Here is a 27,953-nt window from a genome sequence, read left to right as displayed (position 1 = left end):
GACTGATTGCCTTTCACATCACTGTGACTGAGGCCTTTCAGAAACGTAACTGACAGGTCCATTTTGTCCAGCCAAGGCTCCTTTTATTCATTCAGGGGTGGGTTTTTGAAACGCAGTGCAACTTTTTTAGAAAGTCAAGGGTGCCAGAAAAGTGAGCCTGCCAGGTGCAGGGAAGTGCAAGAAGCTTGCTGGAACGTTCCAGCTCTAAGGGTGCCCTTGATACACTGGCCACAGCTGCTGGCCCAGAAGGTGCCACGTGGACCTCAGCATGAGATGAGGGTGCCTGCTCCATCCAGAGCTCAGGACTGTGTACTTGTCCTTGACACAAACAACAGTGTGCAAAAAAAAAAAAAAAAAACCTGAAAATATCATCACACAGGATCACAGACTTGTCCACGTGGTGTCTCTTGGCTTAAGAAGCATTCAGGCTGTGCAGGAAGTGTCAGGCGGTTTTCATCCTTCCACAGGACAGGGTATTGCCAGCTACCTCTGGGGTCTCTGCTGCAAGGCCCGGGGAGCCCAGCCTTCACACTGGTGTCTCCTCGGCCACCTTCTTCAAGAGTCCAGCCACCAGCGGAGAATGCTGGGGGCCCTCAGGGCCCTCAGCCTCCTGGATCTTCAGGCGTACTTTCTGGTTCGTCTTTCTCCACTCAGAGTACAGCTGGCAATGGTAGCGGAAGGAGACCTGTGGGGCAGTCCTGCAGTGAGCCGGGGTGGTGAGAAGGCCTCCACCCCCAAGGGAGGAAATCAAGTCCCTGTGACACCTGCATTGCCCAAACCAGGGCTGGGGCTCATGCTTCCAGGAGCAGAGATGGCTTATGAACATTCCTCATACAAAGGGCACACACAGTTCGGCTTCAGTGGCTCACGCCTGTAATCCCAACACTTTGGGAGGCTGAAGTTGGGGGCAGGGGATCACTTGAGCCCATGAGTTCAAGGCCAGCCTAGGCAACACATTAAGATCATGTCTCTACAAAATATTTAAAAATTAACCAGGTGTGGTGGGTGGCCCAGGCCTGTGGTCCTAGTTACTTAGAAGGCTGAGGGAGGAGAATCATTTGAGCCCAGGAGGTTAAGGGTGCAGTGAGGTGTGCTCGTGCCACTGTACTCCAACAGAGTGAGATCCTGTCTCAGAAGAAAAAAAAAAAGGCTGGTTGCGGTGGCTCACACCTATAATCCCAGCACTTTGGGAGGCAGGTGGGTCACCTGAAGCCAAGAGTTCGAGACCAATCTCGCCAACATGGTGAAACCCTCCCTGTCTCTACTAAAAATACAAAAATTAGGGCCAGATGCAGTGGCTCATGCCTATAATCCTAGCACTTTGGGAGGCCAAGGTGGGCAGATCACGAGGTGAAGAGATCAAGATCATCCTGGCCAACATGGTGAACCCCCATCTGTACTAAAAATACAAAAATTAGATGGGCGTGGTGCTGAGGCAAAAAAATCGCTTGAACCTGGGAGGCAGAGGTTGCAGTGAACTGAGATCACTCCACTGCACTCCAGCCTGTGCTGGATGGAGCGAGACTCCATCTCAAAAAAAAAAAAAAAAAATAGCTGGACATGGTGGCAGGCACCTGTAATCCCAGCTATTCGGGAGGCTAAGGAAGGAGAATCCCTTGAACCTGGGAGGCAGAGGTTGCATGAACCGAAATCACACCACTGCACTCCAGCATGGGTGACAAAGTGAGACTCTATCTGGAAAAAAAAAAAAGCCCTTAAGCCAGGAAAAGAACCTTAAATGCATATCACTAAATGAAAGAAACCACTGAAGATGCTACATGCTGAATGACTCCGAGTATAAGACATTCTGGAAAAGGCTAAACTATGAAGATAGTAAAAAGATCAGCAGTAGGCAGGGATTGGGGGAAAAGAGGGTAGGACGAAAAAGTAGCGCACAGAGGATTTTTTTTTTTTTTGAGATAGAGTTTTGCTTTTGTTGCTCAGGCTGGAGTGCAGTGGCATGATCTTGGCTCACTGCAACCTCCGCCTCCCAGGTTCAAGTAATTCTCCTGCCTCAGCCTCCCAAGTAGCTGGGACTACAATCAAGCGCCACCATGCCCAGCTAATTTTCATATTTTTAAGTAGAGACAGGGTATCTCCTTGTTGCTCAGGCTGGTCTCAAACTTCTGACCTCAGGTGATCCATCCGCCTCTGCCTCCCAAAGTGCTGGGATTACAGGCATGAGCCACTGTGCCCGATGAGCACAGAGGATTTTTAGGGCAATGAAACTACTCTGTCTGATATTATAATGGTGAATACATGTCATTATACAGTCATCAAAATTTATAAATGTTTAACAGCAAGAGTCAACTTTCAGCCTGGGCAACAAGGTGAAACCCCGTCTCTACCAAACAAAAAATACAAAACTCAGCCAGGCGTGGTGCATACAGCTGTAATCCTAGCTACTCAGGAAGCTTAAGCAGGAGGCTCAATTGAGCCTGGGAGCTTGAGGCTGTAGTAAGCCATAATCACACCACACCAAAATGCACTCTGGGTGACAAAGCATGATCCTATCCCCTCCCTGCCATCCATACATTAAAAAAAGGCCCAGGCGCAATGGCTCATACCTGTAATCCCAGCACTTTGGGAGGCGAAGGTTTGAGCTCAAGAGTTCGAGACCAGCTTTGGCAACACAGAAAAACTGTTTCTACAAAAAAAAAATACAAAACTTAGACAGGTGTGGTGGTGGGCACCTGTGGTCCTAGTTACTCAGGGGGCTGAGGTGGGAGGATCATTTGAATCCAGGAGGTGGAGGTTGCAGTGAGCCGACATCACACCACTGCACTCCTGTCTGGGAGACAGGGTGAGATACTGTCTCAAAAAAAAAAAAAAAAAACAAGTCCAGGCATGGTGGCTCACACTTGTAATCCCAGCACTTTGGGAGGCCAAGGCGGGCAGATCATCTGAGGTCAGGAGTTTTAGAGCCCCCTGCCCAACATGGTAAAACCCCATCTCTACTAAAAATACAAAAATTAGCCAGATGTGGTGGCATGTGTACCTGTAACCCCAGCTACTTGGGAGGCTGAGGCAGGAGAATCACTTGAACCCGTGAGGTGGAAGTTGCAGTGAGCCAAGATGGCACCACTGCATTCCAGCCCCGGGGACAAGAGCAAGACTTCATCTCAAAAAAAAAAAAGTGAATCCTAATATGAACTATGGCTTTAAAGGGATAATGAAGGTTCACTGATTCTAGCAAGTGCATTACCTTGGTGCACGATGTTAATAGTGGGGGAGGCTGTGCAGGTTGTATGTGTATGGAGGGGGATGATATACAGGAACTCTCTGTACTTTCTGCTAAATTTTGCTGTGAACCTAAAATTGCTTTAAAAACGAGTCTATCAAAAAATTAAAAAATAAATATTGCATGGCACAGTGGCTCACACCTGTAATCCCACCACTTGGGAGGCCAAGGTTGGCGGGTCACCTGAGCCCAGGAGTTCAAGACCAGCCTGACCAACATGGTGAAACCCCTTCTCTAGTAAAAATACAAAAATTAGCCAGGCATAGTGGCAGATGCCTTAATCACAGCTACTCAGGAGGCTGAGGCACAAGGATCACTTGAACCTGGAGGCAGAGGTTGCAGTGAGCCGAGATCGCACCATTGCACTGCAGCCTGGGTGACAGAGCAAGAGTCCATCTCTATCGATCCATCAATTAATCAATCAATGTCAGTGGTTCACATCCTTTGACCAAGCAATTTCCCAAGAAACATTTGCATGGGCAGTGCCCAAAGCACTGTTCATAATGGAAAAAAAAAAAAGGAAGAAGTAGAAATAAAACCACACACACATTGGAAAGAATCCCAGTGCCTGTCAAAAGCAATTGGTTAAATAAATATGGTACACCCATACAATGAATGTCTGCTGGGTGGCTGCCTCGTTGTGTCTGTTTTTTGAGAATACCAGCAAAGTGAAAATAAGCAGATGCTAAAACAGTAGCTATGATTTAATCCTGTTTATATATTTTAAAATATGCTGGTAGGTGCCAGGCACAGTGGCTCATGCTTGTAATCCCAGCACTTTGGGAGGCTGAGGCAGGCTGATCACCTGAGGTCAGGAGTTCAAGACCAGCCTGGCCAACATGGTGAAACCTTGTCTCTACTAAAAATAAAAAATTAACCAGGCATGGTGGCACAGGCCTGTAATCTCAGCTACTCAGGAAGCTGAGACAGGAAAATGACTTGAACCCAGGAGGCAGATGTTGTAGCAGTGAGCCAAGATCACGCCACTGCACTCTAGCATGGGTGACAGAGCAAGACTCTGTCTCAAAAAAAAGAAAATGCTGGTAGGTGCATTGAAAAATACTTTGTGAGGCAGGGACTCCCCTGTAGCTGGACAATAGTGGTTATGTCTGAAGGGCAAGATTAGGGAAGAACTTTTGCCTCTGAGCAAGGGTTCTGCTGCCTACCAGAGGCCCAGAACAACACCTCACACCCCCATCATTCTGTCTGTCTCTGTCTCTCATTTAGGATTTTTTTTCTCTCTCTCTCTTTTTTTTTTTCAGACAGAGTCTTACTCTGTCATCCAGGCACCCAGGCTGGAGTGCAGTGGCATGATCTTAGCTCACTATAACCTCCACCTCCCAATTACAAGTGATTCTTATGCCTCAGCCTCCCGAGTAACTGGGATTACAGGACTGTGCCACCACATCCATCTAATTTTTTGTATTTTTAGTAGAGATGGGGTTTCGCCGTGTTCCTCAGGCTGGTTTGAACTCCTGATCTCAAGTAATTTGCCCACCTTGGCCTCCCAAAGTGCTGGGATTACAGGTATGAGCCAACACACCAACCCTTTTTTTCTCTTCCTTTTTCTTTTTTTTTTTTTTTTGAGACAGAGTTTTGCTCTTGTTACCCAGGCTGGAGTGCAATGGCGCGATCTCGGCTCACTGCAACCTCCGCCTCCTGGGTTCAGGCGATTCTCCTGCCTCAGCCTCCTGAGTAGCTGGGATTACAGGCATGCGCCACCATGCCCAGCTAATTTTTTGTATTTTTAGTAGAGATGGGGTTTCACCATGTTGACCAAGATGGTCTCGATCTCTTGAGCTTGTGATCCACCTGCCTCGGCCTCCTAAAGTGCTGGGATTACAGACGTGAGCCACCGCGCCCGGCCCCTTTTTCTTTTATTAATATTATTATCTTCTTCAAGACAAGGTCTGGCTCTGCTGCTCAGGCTGAAGTGCAGTGGTGCAGTCTCAGCTCACTACAGCCTCTGCCTCCACTGCTCAAGCAATCCTCCCACCTCAGCCTCTGGAGCAGATGAGACTGCAGGCACACACCACCATGGCCAACTAACTTTTGTATTTTTTGTAGAGATGGGATTTCGCCACTTTGCCCAGGCAGGTCTTGAACTCATGAGATCAAGCAATCTGCCTATCGTGGCCTCCCAAAGTGCTGGGATTACAGGTGTGAGCCTTCACACCTGACCCTATTATTTTTTGAGATGGGGTCTTAGCATGTTGCCCACGCTGATCTTGAACGTGTGGGCTATGGCAATCCTCCTGCTGTGGCCTCCTAAAATACTGGGATTAGGCAGGAGGCACCGCACCAGGACTTTTTTCTTTTTTTGATAATGGGTCTTGCTTTATCACCCAGGCTGGTGTGCAGTAGTGTGATCACAGCTCACTGCAGCCTCAAACTCCTGGGCTCAGGTGATCCTCCTGACTCAGCCTCCCAGGTAGCTGCAACTACAGACATTTATCACCATGCCCAGCTAATTATTTTCCTTTTGTAGAGATGCGGTGGGGGGGGTCTCCCTATGTTGCCCTACTAGTCTCAAACTCCTAACCTCAAGTGATCCTCCCACCCTGGCCTCCAGAGTAGCTGGGACTATAGGTATGTACCGCCACTAATTTTTAAATTTTATGTAGAGATGGGCATCTTGCTTTGTTTCCCAGTCCTGGTCTTGAACCTCCTTGCTTCAAGCAATCCTCCTGCCTTGGCCTCCCAATGTGCTAGGATTGCAGGTGTTTCAGCCACTGAGCCTGGGCTTGCTCAGTGTTTTAATCTCAGTTCCTCTCTCTCTTCCCCTTCAATTTATTTTATTTTATTTTATTTTTGAGACAGAGACTCGCTCTGTTGCCCAGGCTGGAATGCAATGATGCAATCTCAGCTCACTGCAACTTCCGCCTCCTAGGTTCAAGTGAGTCTTCTGCCTCAGCCTCCTGACTAGTTGAGATGACAGGAATGTGCCACCAGGCCTGGCTAATTTTTGTATTTTTAGTAGAGATGGGGTTTGGTCAGGTTGGTATAAAACTCCCGACCTCAGGTGATCCACCCAAGTCAGCCTCCCAAAGTGCTGGGATTACAGGTGGGAGCCACTGCGCCCGTCCTCACTTTCAATTTCTTAATCAATATCTATTGCCCCACTATCTTATTCTCCCCTAGTCTCTCTCTCAGTCTTTTGCTCCTCTCTGCCCACTCCTAATCTTGGGCGTTCATGGATGGGGGTTCCTACACTCAGGTCAAGGCTCACACCTGGCGCAGGGATTCCCTAGACCTTTGTCACACTTGGAATCTGGAGCTTCCAGAGAGGCAGGGAAACCTCAGAAGCTCTCTTCCACCCAGGGCCACAGGCAGAGGCAGCCAGAAAGCCCTGTACCCCATAAGCCAGGGGCCAAATCCCTGGCCCTGCTGCTCCTGGTGGCAGAGCTCTGGATGTATGCTGCACAGTCTCAGCCACTCACCAGCGTCCAGAGGACATAGATGGTGAAGAGGGCAACGGTGAGGGCAATGAGACCCACGGCCTCCAGCTGGCTGTGGAGCCGGAGGTGGTCCTGGGCCCCACGCAGGCACAACCAGCCTGAGATGGCAGCCAGCGGCGTGATGAACAGGAAGCACACCATGTCGCAGCACAGCGTTCGCTTCTCCGTCCGTGGTCCAGGGTCCTTCAGCCACTGCACAGAGAGAGGATGGGGAGAGGGGGCAGGGAAGGGGCTGCTGAGGGTGAGGGATCAGGACCTCCAGGCCTGGGCCTCCCTCTGTCTTTTCCTTTTCTTTTTTTCTGAGACGTAGTCTCGCTCTGTTGCACCAGCTGGAGTACCACTGCACCTGTCATCCCAGCTAGTTGAGAGGCTGAGGCAGAGAATTGCTCGAACCCAGAGGGCAGAGGTTGCAACAAGCCTAGATCACAAAACTGCAACAGCTGGGGCAACAGAGCAAGAATCGGTCTCAAAAAAAAAAAAGAAAGAAAGAAAGAAAGAAAAGGGCAGGTGCAGTGGCTCATACCTGTAATTCCAGCACTTTGGGAGGCAGAAGCTGGTGGATCACTTGAGGTCAGGAGTTCAAAACCAGCCTGGCCAACATGGTGAAACTCCATCTCTACTAAAAATACAAAAAATTAGCTGGGTGTGGTGGTATGTGCCTGTAGTCCCAGCTACTCAGGAGGCTGAGGCAGGAGAATCACTTGAACCTGGGAGGCGGAGGTCGCAGTGAGCCGAGATTATACCACTACACTCCAGCCTGGACGAGAGTAAGACTCTTGTCTCAAAAAAAAGAAGAAGAAGAAGAAGAAAAGAAAACAAAGACTGAATCAAAACCAGGAGAGGGTAACGGGTTTGGGAGCTCTTAAACCCCAGGCCACACCCCATCAGCAGACCCACCTGGTGGACAGGGTGGTAGGGAGGTCTGCCCTAGGGAGAAGCTGCTTCCCCAGCCCACAAGATTCCCCAGGTCAGCTCCTGCCTTTGGCCCCCATGCCTGCCCTCTCCCTGCTGCCCACCGAAGTCTCAGACTCTTAAGGGTACCTCTGTGAGGGGTCGAGGCCGTTTCTCCACTGCAAACTCCGTGTGGCACAGCTCACAGTAGCTAGTGTTGGATGATGAAAGCCACCTCTCCAGACAGCTCTTGTGCACAGCGCCCAGCGTGCCAGTGCAGCCACATGGGGACAGCAAGCACTCCCCATTTGCTCCCTCATGGCAGATCCGGCAGAAGGGACCGTCGCTGGACATGGAGACAGGACCCGTGAGCAAAGATTGGGCTTTCTGTCTATACCTGCTTCGCTACCCACTGGATCACAAGCTCGCCGTTACCCCATGCTGCCACTTACTGAACTCCTACTCATTCTTCAGTGTCCAGCTCCAAATATCCTCCTCTTTCAGAAGGCGACACAGGGGAAGTAACCTTGCAAAGCCTTCCCAGTGATGTGTTCCCTTCCCACGGATCCTGCAGCACCCTATCAGACCCAGGATGGGTATCTCTTATACCCACTCCTCAATGTCCTCTCCAAATTTTTCTAAAATACTACCCTGATTATCCCGCACAGCTTCCCCACCCTCAACTCTTCTTTTTTTTTTGAGATGGAGTTTCGCTCTTGTTACCCAGGCTGGAGTGCAATGGCACGATCTCAGCTCACCGCAACCTCCGCCTCCTGGGTTCAGGCAATTCTCCTTCCTCAGCCTTCTGAGTAGCTGGGATTACAGGCACGCGCCACCACACCCGGCGAATTTTTGTATTTTTAGTAGAAACAGGGTTTCACCATGTTGGCCAGGCTGGTCTTGATCTCTTGACCACCCACCTCGGCCTCCCAAAGTACTGGGATTACAGGCATGAGCCACCACGCCCCGCACCCTCAACTCTTAATCCTCAAGGACCTGCTGGGTAAGGTGGCTCATGCCTGTAATCCCAGTACTTTGGGAGGCTGAGGCGGGCATATCACTTGAGGTCAGGAATTGAAGACCAGCCTGGCCAACATGGTGAAACCCTGTTTCTACTAAAAATACAAAAATTCGCCGGGTGTGGTGGTGGGTGTCTGTAATCCCAGCAACTGGGGAGGCTGAGGTAGGAGAATCACTTGAACCCGGGAGGCAGAGGTTGCAGTGAGCCAAGATTGTGCCACTGGACGACAGACTAAGACTCCGTCTCAGAAAAAAAAAAAAAAAAAAAAAAAAAAAGTCCTCAAGGACTAGGGCAGAGCAGACAACACTCCTGATGACCTCAGGCCTCAGGCTTGACCAGTCAGAACACCAGGCCAAGTGCAATAGCTCATGCCTGTAATTCCAGCACTTTGGAAGGCTGAAGTGGGAGGATCACTTGAGCCCAAGAGTTCAAGGCCAGTGTGGGCAACATAGTGAGATCGCATCTCTACAAAAAAAAAAATGTTTTAAGACTTAGCTGGGCATAGTGTCACATGTCTGTGGTCCCAGCTACTTAGAAGGCTGAGGCAGGAGGATCACTTATGCCCAGGAGTTCAAAGCTCCAATGAGCCACAATGGTACCACTGCACTCCAGCTTGGACAACAGAGTGAGACCATTGGAAAAAGAAAAAAGAACACCATGCACCCCTGCTCATGGTGACCAACTCAGGCTTGTATGATATAATCAGCCACCAATAAAATCCTTTCCTAAAATTCTTTATTTTCCCCTAAACTCCATAACTGTCAGCCACAAGGTTGACATAAGCCTGGAGCTGCTGGCAGCTGCCTAGTCTCTGCCTGTGAATGATGCCAGCACAGAGAAGAGCAGAGCCAAGAGACAGGGAAAGGTAGATTCTTAAGGACATCATCAGAGGCCCCTGGATCTAACCACACCTGAAGCCCATGCTGCTTGAGAAACCTGTGCATCCAGAGAGAAGTGCTCACCTGCTCCTCTGCCCTTGTGGGGGGAAACAGATATAAAAAGCATTTGCAGAAAGCTGCCTTGGAAAAGTCTCCAGCCCTGGCCCAGTCTCTGGGGATGCTAGGTCCTTCCCGTGGCAGCTCAGGAGGCAAGCAGTGTGGCCCGGAGGCCGTCCACTGTTTCCCGAACATTTCTGGCCAGAAGGCAGACTGTGAGGTTGCACAAAGAAGAGCTATTTTCTGGCAATACCAGTTTCCTCTCAGAGACTGTATTCTTTTCTTTCTTTCCTTTTTTTTTTTTTTTTTTTGAGTCATGCAGGCTGGGTGCAGTGAGTGGTATGATCTCAGCTCACTGCAACCTCTGCCTCCTGGGTTCAAGTAATTCTCCTGCCTCAGCCTCCCGACTTGGGACAACACACACATGCCACCATGCTTGGCTAATTTTTGTATTTTTAGTAGACGGGGTTTCACCATGTTAGTCAGGCTGGTCTTGAACTCCTGACCTCAAATGATCCACCTGCCTCAGCCTCCCAAAGTGCTGGGATTATAGGCGTGAGCCATCACGGCAGGCCTTCTTTTCCTTTTTGAGACAAGGTCTAGCTCTGCTGCGCATGCTATAGTGTAGTGGTGCAATCACAGCTCACTGTAGACTCAAACTCCCTGGCTCATGTGAACCTCCTGCCTCAGCCTCCCAAGTAGCTGGGACTACAGGCAGCGCCACCCTACGCAGCTCATGTTTTTAAATATTATCTAGAGAGCAGGGGTCTCTCTATGTTGACCAGGCTGGCCTAGAACTCCTAGGCTCAAGCGATCCTTCAGTGTGGGATTATAAGAATGAGTCACCATGCCTGCCTGGAAATGACTGTTTTCTTTTTTCCTTTCTTTTCTTTTTGAGACAGTATCTCACTCTGTTGCCCAGGCTGGAGGGCAGAGGTGTGACCTTGGCTTACTGCAACCTCTGCTGCCTAGATGCAAGCGATTCTCTTGCCTCAGCCTCCCAGGTAGCTGGGACTACAGGCATGCGCCACTGTGCCCGGCTAACTTTTGTATTCTTAGTAGAGACAGTGTTTCACCATGTTGGCCAGGCTGGTCTTGAACTCCTGACCTCATGATCCACCCGCCTTGGCCTCCCAAAGTGCTGGGATTACAGACATGAGCCACTGTGCCTGGCCGGAAATGACTGTTTTCTATCCTTTTCTCAGATTCTCATGCTGTAGGTGGGGTTGGGCTGCTTTGAAAAGAGCACAACAGGCTGCTCATGTCAGCTCTCTCAACAGTCCTGGACTGGACTATTATTTCCTCCTGCAAAGGCAAAAGAACGTGCCTGCCTGCCTCCTTTCTAAACCCACACCCTGATCCCATCCTCCCCCAAGTATACTCACAAACAACGTTAACAGAAAAGGAGCCCCTGCTACAGAAAACAACTCAGGGAAACAGAAGTGATGAGAATCTTGAGGAAGAACCATGTCAGTTTGGAGCTTGTTCTGGAAAACTCTGAAAAAGTTTGGGAAGAGCAAATTCAGAGAAGAGGCTGGGCGTGGTGGCTCATGCCTGTAATCCCAACATTTTGGGAGGCTGAGGTGGGTAGATCATCTGAGGTCAGGAGTTCAAGATCAGCCTGACCAACGTGGTGAAACCCCATCTCTACTAAAAAAATACAAAAATTAGCTGAGCATGGTGGCAGGTGCCTGTAGTCCAAGCTACTCCCGAGACTGAGGCAAGAGAAATGCTTGAACCCAGGAGGCAGAGGTTGTAGTGAGCCAGATCACACCACTGTACTCCAGCCTAGGAGACAAAGTGAGATTCTGTCTCAAAAAAAAAAAAAAAAGGCTGGGTACAGTGGCTCACACCTGTAATCCTAGCACTTTGGGAGGATGAGGTGGGCAAATCATTTGAGGTCAGGAGTTCAAAACCAGCTTGACCAATATGATGAAACCCCATCTCTACTAAAAATACAAAAATCAGCTGGGTGTGATGTCTGATGCCTGTAGTCCCGGCTACTAGGGATGTTGAGGCAGGAGAATCACTTGAACCCAAGAGGCGGAGGTTGCAGTGAGCCGAGATCGCACCACTGTACTCCAGCCTGAGTGACAGAGTAAGACTTTCTCCAAAAAAAATTAAAAAAAGAGAGGATGTTTGTTGGCTCTTTACTAGTGAGCGTAGGGGAAAAAAAAAGAGAGGGTGGGCATGGTGGTTCACACCTGTAATCCCAGCATTGTGGGAGGCTGAGGTGGGCAGATCATCTGAGGTCAAAAGTTCGAGACCAGCCTGGTCAATGGTGAAACCCGTCTCTAAAAGAAGTACAAAAATTAGCCAGGCGTGGTGGCGGGCACCTGTAATCCCAGCTACTCAGGAGGCTGAGACAGGAGAATTGCTTGAATCTGGGAGGTGGAGGTTGCAATGAGCAGAGATTTCACCACTGAACTCCAGCCTGGGCAACAAAGTGAGACTCTGTCTCAAAAAAAAAAAAAAAAAAATACACTGGTGAAATAACTTGTCACAGGTCACTGTGGGAGAGAAGAAGGTGTCCACTCAGGGTCAGAGCCCAGGCACTGAGCCATAGGCTGCACTCCTGACCACCCCCTATACTGCCTCCCAAAAGTGTGAGTTACTTGCCAACATTTGAACTTCAGATTTCACATAATAATCTGGAATTTCAGCTTTTCCTAAAGAATCAGACCTGGCCAGAGCTAGGCCTCTGTTTCTGCAAGGCAATAACTGTGTCTCTTTCTCTATTTACCAATTTGGCCCTCTTTGATGGTTGGACTTTGGATCCCAGGCTGCGAGAAAGTCACTGGGCCCAGAGAGAAAAGGCAGCCAAGGCCAGGACATCCATGTGGTCACCACTCACCTCGGTGTGTCCAAGGCACGGATGACAGTGGAGAGGAGTCGGCCATCCCTTGAAGTCACTTGTGCCACATAATGGGGTGGACCAAGGCCTGTGGCCTCCACGATCTTGGAGAAAGCAGGGTTGCCAGAGCAGTCACACAGGGAGCCAGGAAGGTGGCAGCAGTCACCTGTCGTCATGGCCACGGGGAGCCCCGTATCCTCAGGGCCCGAGGCCCATGGTCACAGGAGCCTGGGAAGAGGCCAGTACGGAGGTTAGGGGCAAGATTAGTGGGCCTGACAGACTAAGGTTTGAGTCCCCTCTTGTCAAGACTGCAGGGACCACTAGACCATTTACATCTCTGAGCCTCAGTTTGCATGATCTGTAAAATAGGCCAGTGAAGAATCAGATGACGCATGAGATGACGCATGTAACTCAGCACAAGTAAAGCTAGGCTTGGCCAGGTGTGGTGGCTCACGTCTATAATCCCAGTGCTTTGGAAGCCAAGACAGGAGGATTGCTTGATCCTCAGGAGTTTGAGACCAGCCTGGGCAACACATCAAGACTCTATCTCTACAGAAAAAATAAGAAAATTAGGCTGGAAGCAGTGGCTCACAACTGTAATCCCAGCACTTTGGATTCAAGACAATCTGCCCACCTCAGATTGCCTGAGCTCAGGAGATTGAGAGCAGCCTGGGCAACATGGTGAAACTCTGGCTCTACAAAAGAATAAAATAAAAATTAGCCAGGCATGGTAGCACAGGGCTATAGTCCCAGCGACTCATGAGGCTGATGTAGGAGGATGACTTGAGCCCAGGAGTTTGCGGCCTCAATGAGCTATGATGGTGCTACTGAACTCCACCCTGTGCCACAGAGTGAGACCTTGTATCTAAAAAAGAGAAGACAGGCTGGGTGCAGTGGCTGACACCTGTAATCCCAGCACTTTGGGTGGCCAAAGAGGGCAGATCATGAGGTCAAGAGATCGAGGCCATCCTGGCTAACATGGTGAAACCCCGTCTCTTTTTTTTTTTTTTTCAATAGAGGCAGGGTTTCACCACGTTGGCTGGGCTGGTCTCGAACTCCTGACCTCAGGTGATCCGCCTGCCTTGGCCTCCCAAAATTGTGGGATTACAGGCATGAGCCACCACGCCAGGTGAAAGCCCATCTCTACTAAAAATATAAAAATTAGTTGCATGTGGTGGTGTGCACCTGTAGTCCCAGCTACTCAGAGGCTGAGGCAGGAAATCACTTGATCCTGGGAGGTGGAAATTGCAGTGAGCTGAGATCATGCCACCGCACTCTCCATCCTGGGCAACAGAGTGAGACTCCATCTCAAAAAAAAAGAGAAGACATGAAAAGCTAGGCCTGCTCATACCCTCAAAGCCTCCAGGGCTAGGACCATCTTTTAACTAATATCATCTTTCCAGATACGGTATCAGCACCAGTTCTTTTTTTCTTTTCTATTTTTTGCTTTGAGACAAGAGTCTTGCTCTGTCGCCCAGGCTGGAGTGCAGTGGCACGATCTTGTCTCACTGCAACCTCTGCCTCCCAGTATCAAGAGACTCTCCTCCCTCAGCTTCCCAAGTACCTGGGATTGCAGATACCTTCCGTCACACCCAGCTAACTTTTGTATTTTCAGTAGAGACGGGGTTTCATCATGTTGGCCAGGCTGGTCTTGAACTCTGACCTCAGGTGATCCACCCATCTCAGCCTCCCAAAGTGCTGGGATTACAGGCTTGAGCCATTGCAGCTGGTCAAGAATTTCACTGAAGAAACAAGGGCCCTTTCTGGAGACCTCCTTGAAGCCAACACGGGTGCCCTGAAGCCAAGGATCTCTGTCCCCTGCTTGTCTAACCCCAAAGAGCTACAACATCCAGAGCCACAGCAACTCCTAAAGTGTTCAGAAAGCCCAAGCAAGAGAGGCAGTCAAGTACTCACTGAAGTACTCCCACCCCCACCCCAAGTCCACTTTTAAACTGCCAATCAAAACCCAAACCCTAGGCCAGGTGCAGCTGTTCATACCTGTAATCCCAACGCTTTGGGAGGTCCAAGCAGGAGAGGATCACTTGAGACTAGGAGTTTGAGACCAGCTAGAGCAACACAGAAAGATCCTAATTCTATGCAGGTTTTTTTTTTTTTTTAATTAGCCAAGCATGGTGGTGCAAGCCAATAGTCCCAGCTACTTGGGAGGCTGAGGCGGGAGGACGTCCAAGGCTATAATGAGCTATGTCACACCACTGCACTCCAGCCTGGGTGACAGAGCAAGACCCAGTCTCTAAAACAAAACAAAAGAAAGCAAAAAAAAAAAAAAAAAAAAAAAAAATCTGAGACCCAAAGTGGGAAGGTGAGAGCACTTATTGACTAACTGTAGCACTAGGACAGTCCACCGACGGATAAATGGCCTCTAGACAGCTCAGCCAGCAGCCTGCCTGGCTCCACATGTTCTTCTGAGCATCACAGCCGGGCCCCTGCAGGCCAGATAAGCAAGTATTGCCCAAAGGCAGGGGCCCAAGAGGAAGGCTGCAGGACTGAGATAACACACACAAGGCAGTGGCCGGGCCTGACACCGGTGCCTGCTGCTGTCCCTCCCAAGTCCCTGCAACCAGAACCTTCAGCTCAGAGGCCAGAAGGGAAGCTGCTGGGCTCTTTACGGGAAGAAGGGCAGAGGAGAGTCCCTTCCTCCAGTCCTGGTCCCTCTGAGGATAGGTCTTTACATTTCTTTTTCCTTTTTTAAGACAGGGTCTTGGCCAGGCATAGTGGCTCACTCCCATAATCCCAGCACTTTGGGAGGCTGAGGTGGGTGGATCACCTGAGGTCAGGAGTTTGAGACCAGCCTGGATAACATAGCAAAACCCCATCTCTGTTAGAAGTACAAATATTAGTCAGGTGTGGTGGTGGGCACCTGTAATCCCAGGCACTTGGGTGTCTGAGGCAGGAGAATCACTTGAACCCAAGAGGCAGAGTTTGCAGTGAGTCAAGATGTCACAAAGCCAGGGAACTCCAGCTTGGGCAACAAAGCAAGACTCCATTGCAAAAAAAAAACAAAAACAAAAAGAGAAGGTATCACTCTGTAGCCCAGGCTGGAGGGCAGTGTTGTGATCTCAGCTCACTATAACCTCAGCCTCCCGGGTTCAAGAGAGTCTCCTGCTTCAGCCTCTTGAATAGCTGGGATTACAGCTGTGCATCACCACACCCAGCTAATTTTTTTTTTTTTTTTTTGAGATGGAGTCTTGCTCTGTTGCTCAGACTGGAAGGCAGTGGTGTGATATTGGCTCACCGCAACCTCTGCCTCCTGGGTTCAAGCAATTCTCCTGCCTTAGCATCCTGAGTAGCTGGGATTACAGGCACATGCCACAATAACCGGCTAATTCTTTTTTTTCTTTTTTGAGGCAGAGAGTTACTCTGTCACCCAGGCTGGAGTGCAGTGGCGCAATTTCAGCTCACTACAACCTCTGCCTCCTGGGTTCAAGCGATTCTCCTGCCTCAGCCTCCTGAGTAGCTGGGACTACAGGTGCCCGCCACTAAACCTAGCGAATTTTTGTATTTTTAGTAGAGATAGGGTTTCACCATGTCGGCCAGGCTGGTCTCAAACTCCTGACCTTGTGATCCACCTGCCTCAGCCTCCCAAAGTGCTGGGATTACAAGCGTGAGCCTCCATGCCTGGCCAATTCTTTTTGTATTTTTAGTACAGACGGGGTTTCATCATGTTGGCCAGGCTGGTCTCGAACTCTTGACCTCAAGTAATCTGCCCGCCTTGGCCTCTCAAAGTGCTGGGATTACAGGCATGAGCCACTACCCCTGGCCCATCTTTACATTTTTGCAAATAACTGGACATTATAGGAACTATCCCAGCTCCTGTATATAATGTTCTAATGTTTCTTCTATCAGGAAGAAAAAGAACTACACAGGTAAATCTGCTAATGCAAGGCCTGAAAACCACCAAAATTGTACTAGTAGCTTCTATCTATTAAGAACTGAGGGCCGGGCATGGTGGCTCACGTCTGTAATCCCAACACTTTTCGAGGCCGAGGCAGGCAGATCATAAGGTCAGGAGATAGAGACCACCCTGGCTAACATGGTGAAACCCTGTCTCTGCTATAAATACAAAAAGCCGGGTTTGGTGGCGTGCACCTGCAGTCCCAGCTACTGGGGAGGCTGAGGCAGGAGAATTGCCTGAACCCGAGAGGTAGAGGTTGCAGTGAGCTGAGATTGTGCCACTGCATTCTAACCTGGGCGACAGAGTGAGATGCAGTCTCCAAAAAAAAGAAAAAAAGAACCGAATACTGTGCCAAGAAATCTCCATGCATAGTCATCATCTTACTGAACTTGAGACAGTTTTTATAAGTGTCTCCTTCAAAGGTCACCTTCCTGGGGAAGCCTTCTCTGACAATGCTGTCTGGGAACCCGGTGCATTGGCTCACACCTATTAATCCCAAAGCTTTGGGAGGCTGAGGTGGGAGGACTGATTGAGCCCAGGAGTTTGAGAGAAGCCTGGGCAGCATACCAAAACCCCGTCTTTACAAAAAATACAAAAATGAGCCGGGCATGGTGGTGTGCACCTGTAATCCCAGCAATTTAGGAGGCTCAGGTGGGAGAATCACTTGAGCCCAGGAGATTGAGGCTACAGTGAGTGATGATTGCACCACTGCACTCCAGCCTGGACCACAGAGCAACACCCTGTCTCAATCACTCAATCAATCATGATTGGAGTCCACATGATTCTCCTCGTGGTATGTGTCCCTGTCTGAAATATTCTACTCATTAATCTACGTATTTAAACATGTCTGTCATGCCATCCTACAGAGAATTCTATGAAAAGGAGACCCTATCAGATTGCCTCCTGCTGTCCCTAGAACCTAGCCCTGTGTCTAGCCCAGAGCTGCTGTATTTGTGGTTGCTGCTGCAGTCATTTCTCTTTTCTTAATTTTTTTGAGATGGAGTTTCACTCTGTTGCCCTGGGCTGGAGTAAAATTGTGCGATCTTGGCTCACTGCAACCTCTACCTCCCGGGTTCAAGGGGTTCTCCTGCCTCAGCCCCCTGAGTAGCTGGGATTACAGGCACTCACCACCACACCCGGCTAATTTTTGTATTTTTATTTTATTTATTTATTTATTGCAAGAAGGAGTCTCGCTCTGTTGCCCAGGCTGTAGTACAGTGGCACCATCTCAGCTCACTGCAACCTCCACCTCCTGGGTTCAAGCAATTATTCTGCCTCAGCCTCCCTACAGGTGCATGCCACCATGCCCAGCTAATTTTTGTATTTTTATAGAGATGGGATTTCACCATATGGGCCAGGCTGGTCTTGAACTCCTGACCTTGTGATCTACCAGCCTCAGCCTCCCAAAGTGCTGGGATTATAGGTGTGAGCCACCTCACCCAGCCCATTTATTTATTTTTTGAGATGGAGTTTTGCTTTTGTTGCCCAGGCTGGAGTATAATGGTGCAATCTTGGCTCACCGCAGCCTCTGCCTCCCAGGTTCCAGTGAGTCTCCTGCCTTAGCCTCCCGAGTAACTGGGATTACACCTGACCACCACACCCTGCTAATTTTTGTATTTTTAGTAGAGACGGGGTTTTTACCATGTTACCAGGCCAGGCTGGTCTCAAATTCCTGACCTCATAATCTGCCCTTCTCAGCCTCCCAAAGTGCAGGGATTACAGGCGTAAACCACTGCGCCCAGCCAAGCTGCAGTCATTTTTCAATCCTCAATCGGTATAAGAACAGTGTGGGAGAGCCACATCTCTCGATCCTCCAATCCTGGTCGGCCAGCCCCTGTGGTGGGCATTAGAAATGTTTAGATGCTAGAAGTCCACGCAAACCACAGATGCCCAGGCCTGGAAGAGGCCAAACTTGAGGCTGGACACAAAGAGAGGGTGACTGCAGGTTGGACTCAACTCCGGGGCTGCTGGAATGGGAAAGTGAGCTGATGCCTCCAGCACAACGTGGCCACTACCCAGGAGATTTCTTTATTTCTTTTGCCTTTTTTTTTCTTTTTTCTTTTTGGTGAGGACAGAGTTTCACTCTTGTTGCCCAGGGTAGAGTGCAATGGCACGATCTCAGCTCCTCAGCTTCAAGCGATTCTTCTGTCTCAGCCTCCAGAGTAGCTGGGATTACAGGTGCCCACCACTACGCCCAGCTAATTTTTTGTATTTTTAGTAGAGACAGGGTTTCACCATGCTGGCCAGGCTGGCCTCAAACTCCTGACCCCACCTGCCTCGGCCTTCCAAAGTGCTGAGGTTATAGGCTTGAATCACTGTGTGCCTGGCCTATTTCTTTTCTTTCGTCTGTTTTTTTGTTTTTGAGGCGGGGTCTCACTCTGTCACCCACAAGGCTGGAGGGCAGTGGAGCAATCACAGCTCTACCACCCCAGTTCAGGTGATCCTACCACCTCAGCTTCCTAAGTAGCTCTGCACACCACCAAGCCCTGCTAATTTTTATAGAGATGGTGTTTTGCCATGTTTTGCCCAGGCTGGTCCTGAACTCCTGGGTTCCAGTGATCTGCCGGCCTCAGCCTCACAAAATATTGGGATTACAGGCATGAGCCACCACTCCCAGCCTGGAGATAGATCGCATTGAGTCTTCACAACAAACCAATAATTATACCCTATAATGTGGGGAGAGGCTGAGGCTCAGAGAGAGGCACCTATTTCCCCACAATCAGACAGCTAGGAATGGGTGGTATCAGAATTCAAACTTAAAACACTCCAGGGAGTGGGTCTGGACCTCAAGAGACCTTGATTCTTTAACTCCTGGCTCTCCTGGCTCTGCCACCGATGCTGGGTATCCTGGTTCAAGTCACTTTGCTTCTCTGGGCCTCATTCTAATGATGGAGCTAGTGGACTGTGTTTGTGGAGGGGTCTACTGAGAAGAAGCCTCCAGGCTGAATTCATCAAGTAATTCATCCTTGGCTAGGCTTGTTTGGGGTGACACTGAGGCCCCCACCCCAGTCTTTTTCATACCTGCCCAGCCTCCTTTTCCTGAAGGTAGGAAACAGAGGGCCCTAAAACTTCCTGCAGTGTGATCTCAGACAGCTGTTTTACTCTCTCAGCCGCAGTATTCTCATCTATAAAATGGGCGTTATAGGCTGGGTGCAGTGGCTCACAGCTGTAATCCCAGCAGGTTTGGGAGCTCGTCGAAGGTGGATCATTTGAGGCCAGGAGTTTGAGACCAGCCTGGCCAACATGATGAAACCCTGTCTTGGCTAAAAAGACAAAAATTAGCTGGGCATGATGGTAGGCGCCTGTAATCTCAGCTACTTGGGAGGCTAAGGCGGGAGAATCGCTGGAACCTGGGAGGCAGATGTTGCAGTGAGCTGTAATCGTGCCACTGCCTGGGCAACAGAGAGGTTCCATCTAAAAAAAAAAAAAAAAAAAAAAAACAGGAGGAAGGAGGCTGGGTGCAGTGGCTCATGCCTGTAATCCCAGCACTTTGGGAGGCTGAGGCAAGTGAATCACTTGACATCAGGAGTTCAAGACCAGCCTGGCCAATATGTCAAAACCCCGTCTCTACTAAAAATACAAACATTTGCTGGGCATGGTGGTGCCTGCCTGAAATCCCCGCCAATTGGGAGGCTGAAACAGGAGAATCGCTTGAACTTGGGAGGTGAAGGTTGCAGTGAGCCAAGATTGCACCACTGCACTCCAGCCTGGGTGACAAAGTAAGACTCTGTTCCAAAAACTTTTTTAAAAAGAGGGGGCATCATAATGATATGTAGTTCATAATACTAGCTCTTTATTTTTTCTTTTAAATGGAGTCCTGCTCTGTTCACAAGGCTGGAGTGCAGTGGCGTGATCTCGTCTCACTGCAATCTCCGCCTCCCAGTATTAAGTGATTCTCCTGCCTCAGCCTCCTGAGTAGCTGGGATTACAGGGCTGCACCACTGCACCTGGCTAATTTTTGTTTTAGTAGAGACGGGGTTTCGCCATGTTGGTCAGGCTGGTCTTGAACTCCTGATCTTGTGATCTGCCCACCTTGGTCTCCCAAAGTGCTGGAATTAGAAGTGTGAGCCACCTCGCCCGGCCAATATTAGCTTTTATTCTAACAACTATGATCAGTTTACAGAGCTGTTGATGAGAGGTCACACAATCAGTAAGTGCTCAATAAAAGCTCACTATTAATATTTTTTAGGGTAAATGTGGAGGCTGTCATTGCATTCATTTCTATTCCCTCACCATAGAGAGGCTCTTGTGCATCCTTCAGTTCTTTTAGGCCTGCATGAGAAGGGAGGTTCCAATCCCAGCTCTACTCCTTATGTGCTGTGTGGCCCTAGGCAAGACACTTAACCTCTCTGAGCCTGGACTCTCTCACCTGTATTAGAGGGGACATTTCTAGTGCTTCCACCTAGTCAGTATGGTTTCAAAAGAACTGAATGAGCTCATCATACCCATTCTGACTACCCTGTTTTGAGCACCGACACAGCACAGGGCATCCTGTTTGAAGATCTTTGTGCAAAGTGGCTGGCTCATTATATTCTAACTTACTATTTTGTAGGCAGAGCCACTCTGAGAAGAAGGTTGGGGAAGGGCATTGGCCACTTGGTAGTTGCCTACTGTGTGCCAAGCGCTCTCTGCACCAGCCAACCTTCTGAATCCTCCCAGAAGCCCTATGAGGTTGATAATGGGATGACCCGGTTTTACAGGTGGGGAAACCAAGGCTCGAAGAGGCGCCTACTGTGTGCCGGACCCCGGGGACCTTCCACCGGCTTTGACAAGGGAACTGGGGTCCCCGCGTCCCCAAGAAAGCTGTGGCCAAGGGATCCAGCCCAGCCGTCCCTCCCGGGTACCGAGCTCCGGCCTCGAACCCGGGGCCGGCGCGCGGACTGGCGTCCTCCGGCCCTACCTGCAGGCCCGTGCCTACCTGATCCGCGGCCGGGCCGGGCGGCCACACAGGCCCCTCCGTTTGCCCCGGCCCGGGTCCCGGCCCGGCCCGGCACGTCGGCGCCACTAGGTCCGCTCCGGCCGGCACCTGCGTCCGGGCACCGCCCGCCGAGCCGACAGCTCCGCGGGCCAATAGCGACCGCCTTTCGCCCGCACTTGCCAATCGCCATGCACGTCCCGCCCCGAGAGGCGGGGCCGGAGGCGACGGGGGACGCCCTGGGCCGCAGAGGCCCAGCTGCGCCGCTGCTGCGGGCCCCGCCCCTGCCGCGTCTTGGCTCCGCCCACAGCACTGGCCCCGCCCCCTCCCCGCCCCAGGCGCCAGGGGTGCTGCTGCGCCACCTGCAGACCGCCGGCGTTCTCTAATCAATAAACCCGCAGCAGAATTCAACTTTTTTTTTTAGACTGGCCGGGCGCAGTAATCCCAGCACTCTGGGAGGCCGAGACGGATCACTGGAGCCCAGAAGATGGGGACCAGTTTGGACAACATAGTGAGATTAATTTGAGATCCCGTCTCTACAAACAATTTAAAAGTGGTGGGCGGATGGCCTGAGGTCAGGGGTTCAAGACCAGCCTGGCCAACATGGTGAAATCCCGTCTCTACTAAAAATACAAAAATTAGCCAATGCGGTGGCAGGCGCCTGTAATTCCAGCTACTCGGGAGGCTGAAGCAGGAGAATCGCTTGAACCCAGGTGGCAGAGGTTGCAGCAAGCCGAGATCGTGCCACTGCACTCCAGCCTAGACAACAGAGTAAGACTGTCTCAAAATCCAAAAATTTACCAGTAAGTTAGCCAACCATGGTGGCGCGGGACTGTAGTCCCAGCTGCTCAGGAGGCTGAGGCAAGAGGATCACCTGAGCCCAGGAGTTCAAGGCCAGCCTCGGCAACATAGCAAACTCACCTCCCCACATCTCTAAGACATATCGATTTTTCTAAAAAAGACTGCACTATATATTTTCTAAGTATAAGCACACTTTTGCACATAATCACAGTATAACATTCAAAATCAGAAAATTAATGTTCATCTAATATTATGATGTAATTCCCAGAACCCATTCAAAGGCTGGGCATAGTGACTCATGCCTGTAATCTCAGCATTTGGATCACTTGAGGTTAGGGGTTTGAGACCAGCCTGGCCAACATGGAGAAACCGTCTCTACTAAAAAAACGAAAAAAAAATTAGCTGGGTTTGGTGGCGAGCACCTGTAATTCCAGCTACTCATAAGGCCAAGGCAGGAGAATCACTTGAACCTGCGAGGCCGAGGTTGCAGTGAGCAGAGATCTTGCCATTGCACGCTAGCCTGGGCAACAGAGCCCAGGCTCCATCTCAAAAAAAAAAAAAAAAAAAAAGTTTTCAATAAAGTCCTTTAAAAATCTAAAATCCAGACCAGGCACAGTGACTCATGTCTGTAATCCCAGCTCATTGGGAGCCCAAGGCAGGAAGGTCTCTGGGGTCCAGGAATGTGAGATCAGCCTGGGCAACATAGTGAAACCCCATCTCTACAAAGTAAAATAAAAATATTAGCCAGGTGTGGTGGCATGCTCCAGTGGTCCTAGCTACTTGGGAGGCTGAGGTGTGAGGACCATTTGAGCCCAGGAGTTCTAGGCTGCAGTGACCCATGACCTCACCACTGCATTCCAGCCTGAGCAACAGAGCAAGATCCTGTGTCAAAAAAAAGAAGTCTCCTCCTCTCCCCTCTCCTTCCTTTCCTTAAAAAAGAATCCCAAATTCATCCCAAGATTCAGTGTTGTATTTTGCTGTTATGACTCTTTCTGGAACATTTTATCAATCTTACTTTCTCTCCATGACATCCATATTTTTCAGAAATTCCAGGCTAGTAATTTTTCAGAAAGCCCTCCCATTAGTATTTGTCTAATACTTACTCATGATTTTTCATCTGTGGCAGGAAACACAGAAGTGACATTGTGTTTTCAGGATGTATACAATGTTGATTTTGTCCACCACCCATTACCTAACTTGGTTGAAATGGTCTGCCAGTTTCTCCAATGTGAGTTAGTACGTTACACTTTGTTTGTTTTAATATTTTATTTATTTATTTTGAGAGGGAGTCTCATTTTGTCACCCAGGCTGGAGTGCAATGGCAAGATCTCAGCTCACTGCAACCTCTGCCTCCTGGTCCAAGTGATCCTTGTGCCTCAGCCTCCTGAGTATCTCTGGGAGTACAGACCGGCACCACCATGCGGGGCTAACTTTTGTATTTTTAGTAGAGATGGGGTTTTGCCATGTTGGCTGGGATGGTCTCAAACTCCTAACCTCAGGTGATCCACCTGCCTCTGCCTCCCAAAGTTCTGGGATTATAGGTGTAGTCCTAGCACTTTGAGCCTGGCTTTACACTTTGTTAATAAGTGCTTTCTGGGGAGATACTTTCTTTCTTTCTTTCTTTCTTTTTTTTTTTTTTTAGATGGAGTCTTGCTCAGCTGCCCAGGCTGAAGTGCAATGGCCCATTCTCGGTTCACTGCAACCTCCGCCTCTCGGATAGATTCAAGTGATTCTCCTTTCTCAGCCTCCAAAGTAGCTGGGATTACAGGTGCCTGCCACCACACCTGGCTAATTTTTTTGTATTTTTAGTAGAGACGGGTTTTCACCATGTTGGCCAGACTGGTCTCGAACTCCTGATCTCAGGCGACCTGCCTGCCTCAGCCTCCCAAAGCTCTGGGATTACAGGCATGAGCCACTGCCTGACTTTATACTTTGTTAATAACTGCTTTCTGAGGAGATACTTTGAAAGTAATTAAATAGCCTGTTTCTCAACACAGTCAGTTTCCAGCAACTTAATATCAAGTGGTGACCCTTGCCTGAATCAGTTATTATCATAATGGTTACCAAGTGATGACTTTCTAATCTCTTCTTGGAGCATTTCCTTACTAATTGGTTCAACAAGCTCTACTACACTGACTTGTCTCGTATTTTGCCTTGCCCCAGCCCTGGAATAAAACATTCCTTGAAAGAGCCATGGTTCATTTTAGTGGAGAATAATATTTATTTTATTTTATTATTATTATTTGAGATGGAGTCTCCATTACCCAGGCTGGAGTGCAGTGGCTCAATCTTGGCTCACTGTAACCTCCGCCACTTGGGTTTTAGTGATTATCCTGCCTCAGCCTCCTGAGTAGCTGGGACTACAGGTGCCTGCCATCATGCCCAGCTAATATTTTGTATTTTTAGTAGAGATAGGGTTTTACCATTTGGCCAGGCTGGTCTGCAACTCATGACCTCGTGATCCGCCCACCTCGGCCTCCCAAAGTGCTGGGATTACAGGCGTGAGCCACTGCGCTCGGCCTTAATTTGTAAATAATAAATAGAGATGGGCTTGCTATGTGGTCCAGGCTAGTTATGAGCTCCTGGGCTCAAACGATCCTCCCACCTGAGCCTCCCAAAGTGGTAGAATTACAGGCATGAGCCACTGTGTCTGGCAGATCATCTTATTTATTTGTTTGTTTATATTTGAGATGAAGTTTCACTCTGTCGCACGGGCTGGGGTGTAGTGTCAGGATCTTGGCTCACTGCAACTTCTGCCCCCTGGGTTCAAGCAATTCTCCTGCTTCAGCCACCCAAGTAGCTGGGATTACAGTCTTGCACCACCACATGTAAAGTGCGGGGATCAGGGATTCAAGTTTTTGCATTTTGAGTAGAGATGGGGTTTCACCATGTTGGCTAAGATGGTCTTGAATTCCTGATCCTACCACTTTGGGAGGCCGAGGTGGGCGGATCACCTGAGGTCGGGAGTTCGAGACCAGTCTGGCCAACATGGCAAAACTCCATCTCTACTAAAAATACAAAAATTACTCAGGCATGGTGGCACATGTCTGTAATCCCAGCTACTTGAAAGCTTGAAGAAGAATCACTTGAACTGGGAGTGCAGGTTGCAGTGAGCCTAGATCACGACACTGCACTCCAGTCTATGCAATGGAAGCCAGACTCCATCTCAAAAAAAAAAAAGACAGGGTCTTACTCTTGTCACCCAGGGTGGAGTACAGTGGCATGATCTTGACTCACTGCAACTTCTGCCTCCTGGATTCAAGCAATTCTCCCTGCCTCAGCCTCCCGGGCAGCTGGAATTACAGGTGCCTGCTACCACGACAGGCTACTTTTTGTATTTTTTAGTAAAGATGGAGTTTCACCATGTTGACCAGGCTGGTCTTGAACTCCTGACCTCAGGTGATCCACCCACCTCAGCCTCCCAAATTTCTGGGCTTACAGGCATTAGACACCATGTATGGTCCATAATAAAATACTTTTAAAATGTTGCTATACTTTGTCCCAGTCTCCATTCATTCATTCATTGTGATAGTGTCTACCTCTGTTGTCCAGGCTGTAATCACAGCTTACTGCAGCCTCCACCGCCCTAATTCAACTGATCTTCCCGTCTCTGCCTCCCAAGTAGATGCATGCCACCATGCCTGGCTAATTTTTGTAAATATGGGGTTTCACCATGTCGCCCGGGCTGGTCTCGTATTCCTGGGCTCAGGCAATCTGCCCACCTTAGTCTCCCAAAGTTCTGGAATTACAGGCGTGAGCCATACTCTCAGCTTTTCTTATTATTTTTTTAGACACTGGGTCTTCCTGTGTGGCCCAGGTTGGACTGTAACTCCTGGGTTCTAGTGATCCTCCTCTGTGTTTCTCATTGGCAGCTTCTACTTGAAATCCTCCCGTCAGTGGTCTATGGTGGCTCATGCCTATAATTCCAGCACTTTGGGTGAGGCAGGCAGATCACGAGGTCAGGAGATCGAGACCATACTGGCTAACATGGTGAAACCCTTTCTCTATTAAAAATACAAAATAAAAAAATTAGCTGGGCATAGTGGCATGCGCCTATAATCCCAGCTACTCGGGAGGCTGAGACAGGAGAATCACTTGAACCCGGAAGGCAGAGGTTGCAGTGAGCCAAGATCATGCCACTGCACTCCAGTCTAGGGAACAAAGTGAGACTCCAACTCTTTTATTTTTATTTATTTATTTATTTATTTATTTATTTATTTATTTTTGAGACAGAGTTTCGCTCTTGTTACCAGGCTGCAGTGCAATGGCGCGATCTCGGCTCACCGCAACCTCTGCCTCCTGGGTTCAGGCAATTCTCCTGCTTCAGCCTCCCGAGCAGCTGGGATTACAGGCACGTGCCACCATGCCCAGCTAATTTTTTGTATTTTTAGTAGAGACGGGGTTTCACCATGTTGACCAGGATGGTCTCGATCTCTTGACCTCGTGATCCACCCACCTTGGCCTCCCAAAGTGCTGGGATTACAGGCGTGAGCCACCTCGCCCGGCCCCAACTCTTAAAAAAAAAAAAAAAACAAGCAAGCCTCCTCCTGTTTCAGACCCAGAGCAGCTAAAACTACAAGTCACACCACTGTGCCTGGCTGTCTTCTCAGTCTTTTATCTGGGCATTTTATCCACTTTTGAGAGTTTTCTGGCTCACAGCTGGTATTCAGTAAACAGCAGGAGAAGACTTATAACTTGCCAGTTACACACACAGCTCTGGGTTTGAAACCTGTTTGCATCTTACTAACTGTGGGACCTTAGATAAGTTGCTTAACTTCTGTAAAAGGGGCCGGGATATTATACCCACCTCCTAGGGTTGTTGAAATAATAAATAATGATGTGTGAAAGATTTAACACAGTCTCTAAGAAAAGCAAACTGAGAATTGCCATATGGTCCAGGCATGGTAGCTCATGCCTATAATGCCAACATTTTGAGAGGCTGAGGTGGGCGGATTGCTTGAGCCTAGGAGTTCGAGGCCAGTCTGGGCAACATAGTGAGACCCCCCGCCTCTACAAAAAATACAAAAATTATCCAGGCATCATGGCATGTATCTGTGGTTTCAGCTACTTGGGGAGCTGAGGTGGGAGGATGTCTTGAGCCTGGGAGGTGGAGGTTGCAGTGAGCCGAGATCATGCCACTGCACTCCAGCCTGGGTGACAAAGGGAGACCCTGTCTAAAAAAAAAGGGCTGGGCCTGGGTGGCTCACACCTGTAATCCCAGCACTTTGGGAGGTCGAATTGTGTGGATCATGAGGTCAGCAGATAAAGCCCATCCTGGCTAACATGGTGAAACCTCATCCCTACTAAAAATACAAAAAATTAGCTGGGCTTGGTGGCAAGTGACTATAGTCCCAGCTACTCAGGAGGCTGAGGCAGGAGAATCCCTTGAATCCAGGAGGTGGAGGTTGCAGTGAGTCGAGATTGTGCCACTGCACGCCAACCTGGGCGACAGAGCGAGAATCTATCTCAGAAAAACAAACAAAAAAAAGAAACAACAACAAAAAAATGGCTGGACGCAGTGGCTCGCACTTGTAATCCCAGCACTTTGGGAGGCCAGCCAAGGTGGATGGATCACAAGGTCAGGAGTTCGAGATCAGCCTGCCCAATACCGTGAAATCCCATCTCTACCAAAAATACAAAAATTAGCTGGGTGTGGTAGTGGGCATCTGTAATCCCAGGTACTTGGTAGGCCAACTCAGGAGAATCGCTTGAACCTGAGAGGCAGAGGTTGCAGTGAGCCGTGATCGTGCCATTGCATTCCAGTCTGGGTGACAGAGCTAGACTCCGTCTCAAACAAGAAAGGTAAGTTTTATGTTATATCTATGTTACCTTAATAATAAAAATTTAAGAACAGGGCCTGGCAGAGTGAGCATCATGTGCTTATTAAATCACGGAAATCAGGGCTGGGTGTGGTGGCTCACCCC

At 49.3% G+C, this 27,953-nt stretch overlaps 2 protein-coding genes across 4 annotated transcripts in view; both read right to left on the bottom strand.

The window, feature by feature from the left end:
- Positions 1-27,953, bottom strand: part of HNRNPM (heterogeneous nuclear ribonucleoprotein M) — a 154,164-nt gene that overhangs the window by 49,466 nt on the left and 76,745 nt on the right. The gene's annotated exons all lie outside the window — the stretch shown is intronic.
- MARCHF2 (membrane associated ring-CH-type finger 2) lies at positions 62-21,358 on the bottom strand. 3 transcript variants are annotated; one of them, XM_035285107.3, is made up of 6 exons: positions 21,232-21,358; positions 12,401-12,628; positions 7,741-7,936; positions 6,682-6,891; positions 2,568-2,647; positions 62-685 (listed from the first exon to the last, which is right to left on the bottom strand). In XM_035285107.3, exons 2-6 carry the CDS (start codon positions 12,574-12,576, stop codon positions 619-621), a joined length of 729 nt encoding a protein of 242 aa, XP_035140998.2. In that variant the 5' UTR covers positions 12,577-12,628; positions 21,232-21,358; the 3' UTR covers positions 62-618. The 3 variants fall into 3 exon arrangements, with proteins under 3 accessions (XP_035140998.2, XP_035140997.2, XP_035140999.1); XM_035285106.3 differs by lacking the exon at positions 2,568-2,647; XM_035285108.3 differs by lacking the exons at positions 2,568-2,647; positions 6,682-6,891.

Source organism: Callithrix jacchus, chromosome 22 (assembly GCF_049354715.1).
Source record: "Callithrix jacchus isolate 240 chromosome 22, calJac240_pri, whole genome shotgun sequence".
In the NCBI taxonomy this organism is placed as follows: Eukaryota; Metazoa; Chordata; class Mammalia; order Primates; family Cebidae; genus Callithrix; species Callithrix jacchus.
Note: the sequence above shows the minus strand (reverse complement) of the source record. Positions and strands in the feature narration are given on the sequence as shown.

Excerpts from the sequence above, each read along its gene's own strand:
- MARCHF2 (XM_035285106.3), bottom strand. The coding sequence starts at position 12,576 with ATGACGACAGGTGACTGCTGCCACCTTCCTGGCTCCCTGTGTGACTGC. Across the intron at positions 7,937-12,400 it reads CGTGCCTTGGACACACCGAG|CGACGGTCCCTTCTGCCGGA; the intron begins GTGAGTGGTGAC and ends CTCCATGTCCAG. Across the intron at positions 6,892-7,740 it reads GGCCTCGACCCCTCACAGAG|TGGCTGAAGGACCCTGGACC; the intron begins GTACCCTTAAGA and ends CTCTCTGTGCAG.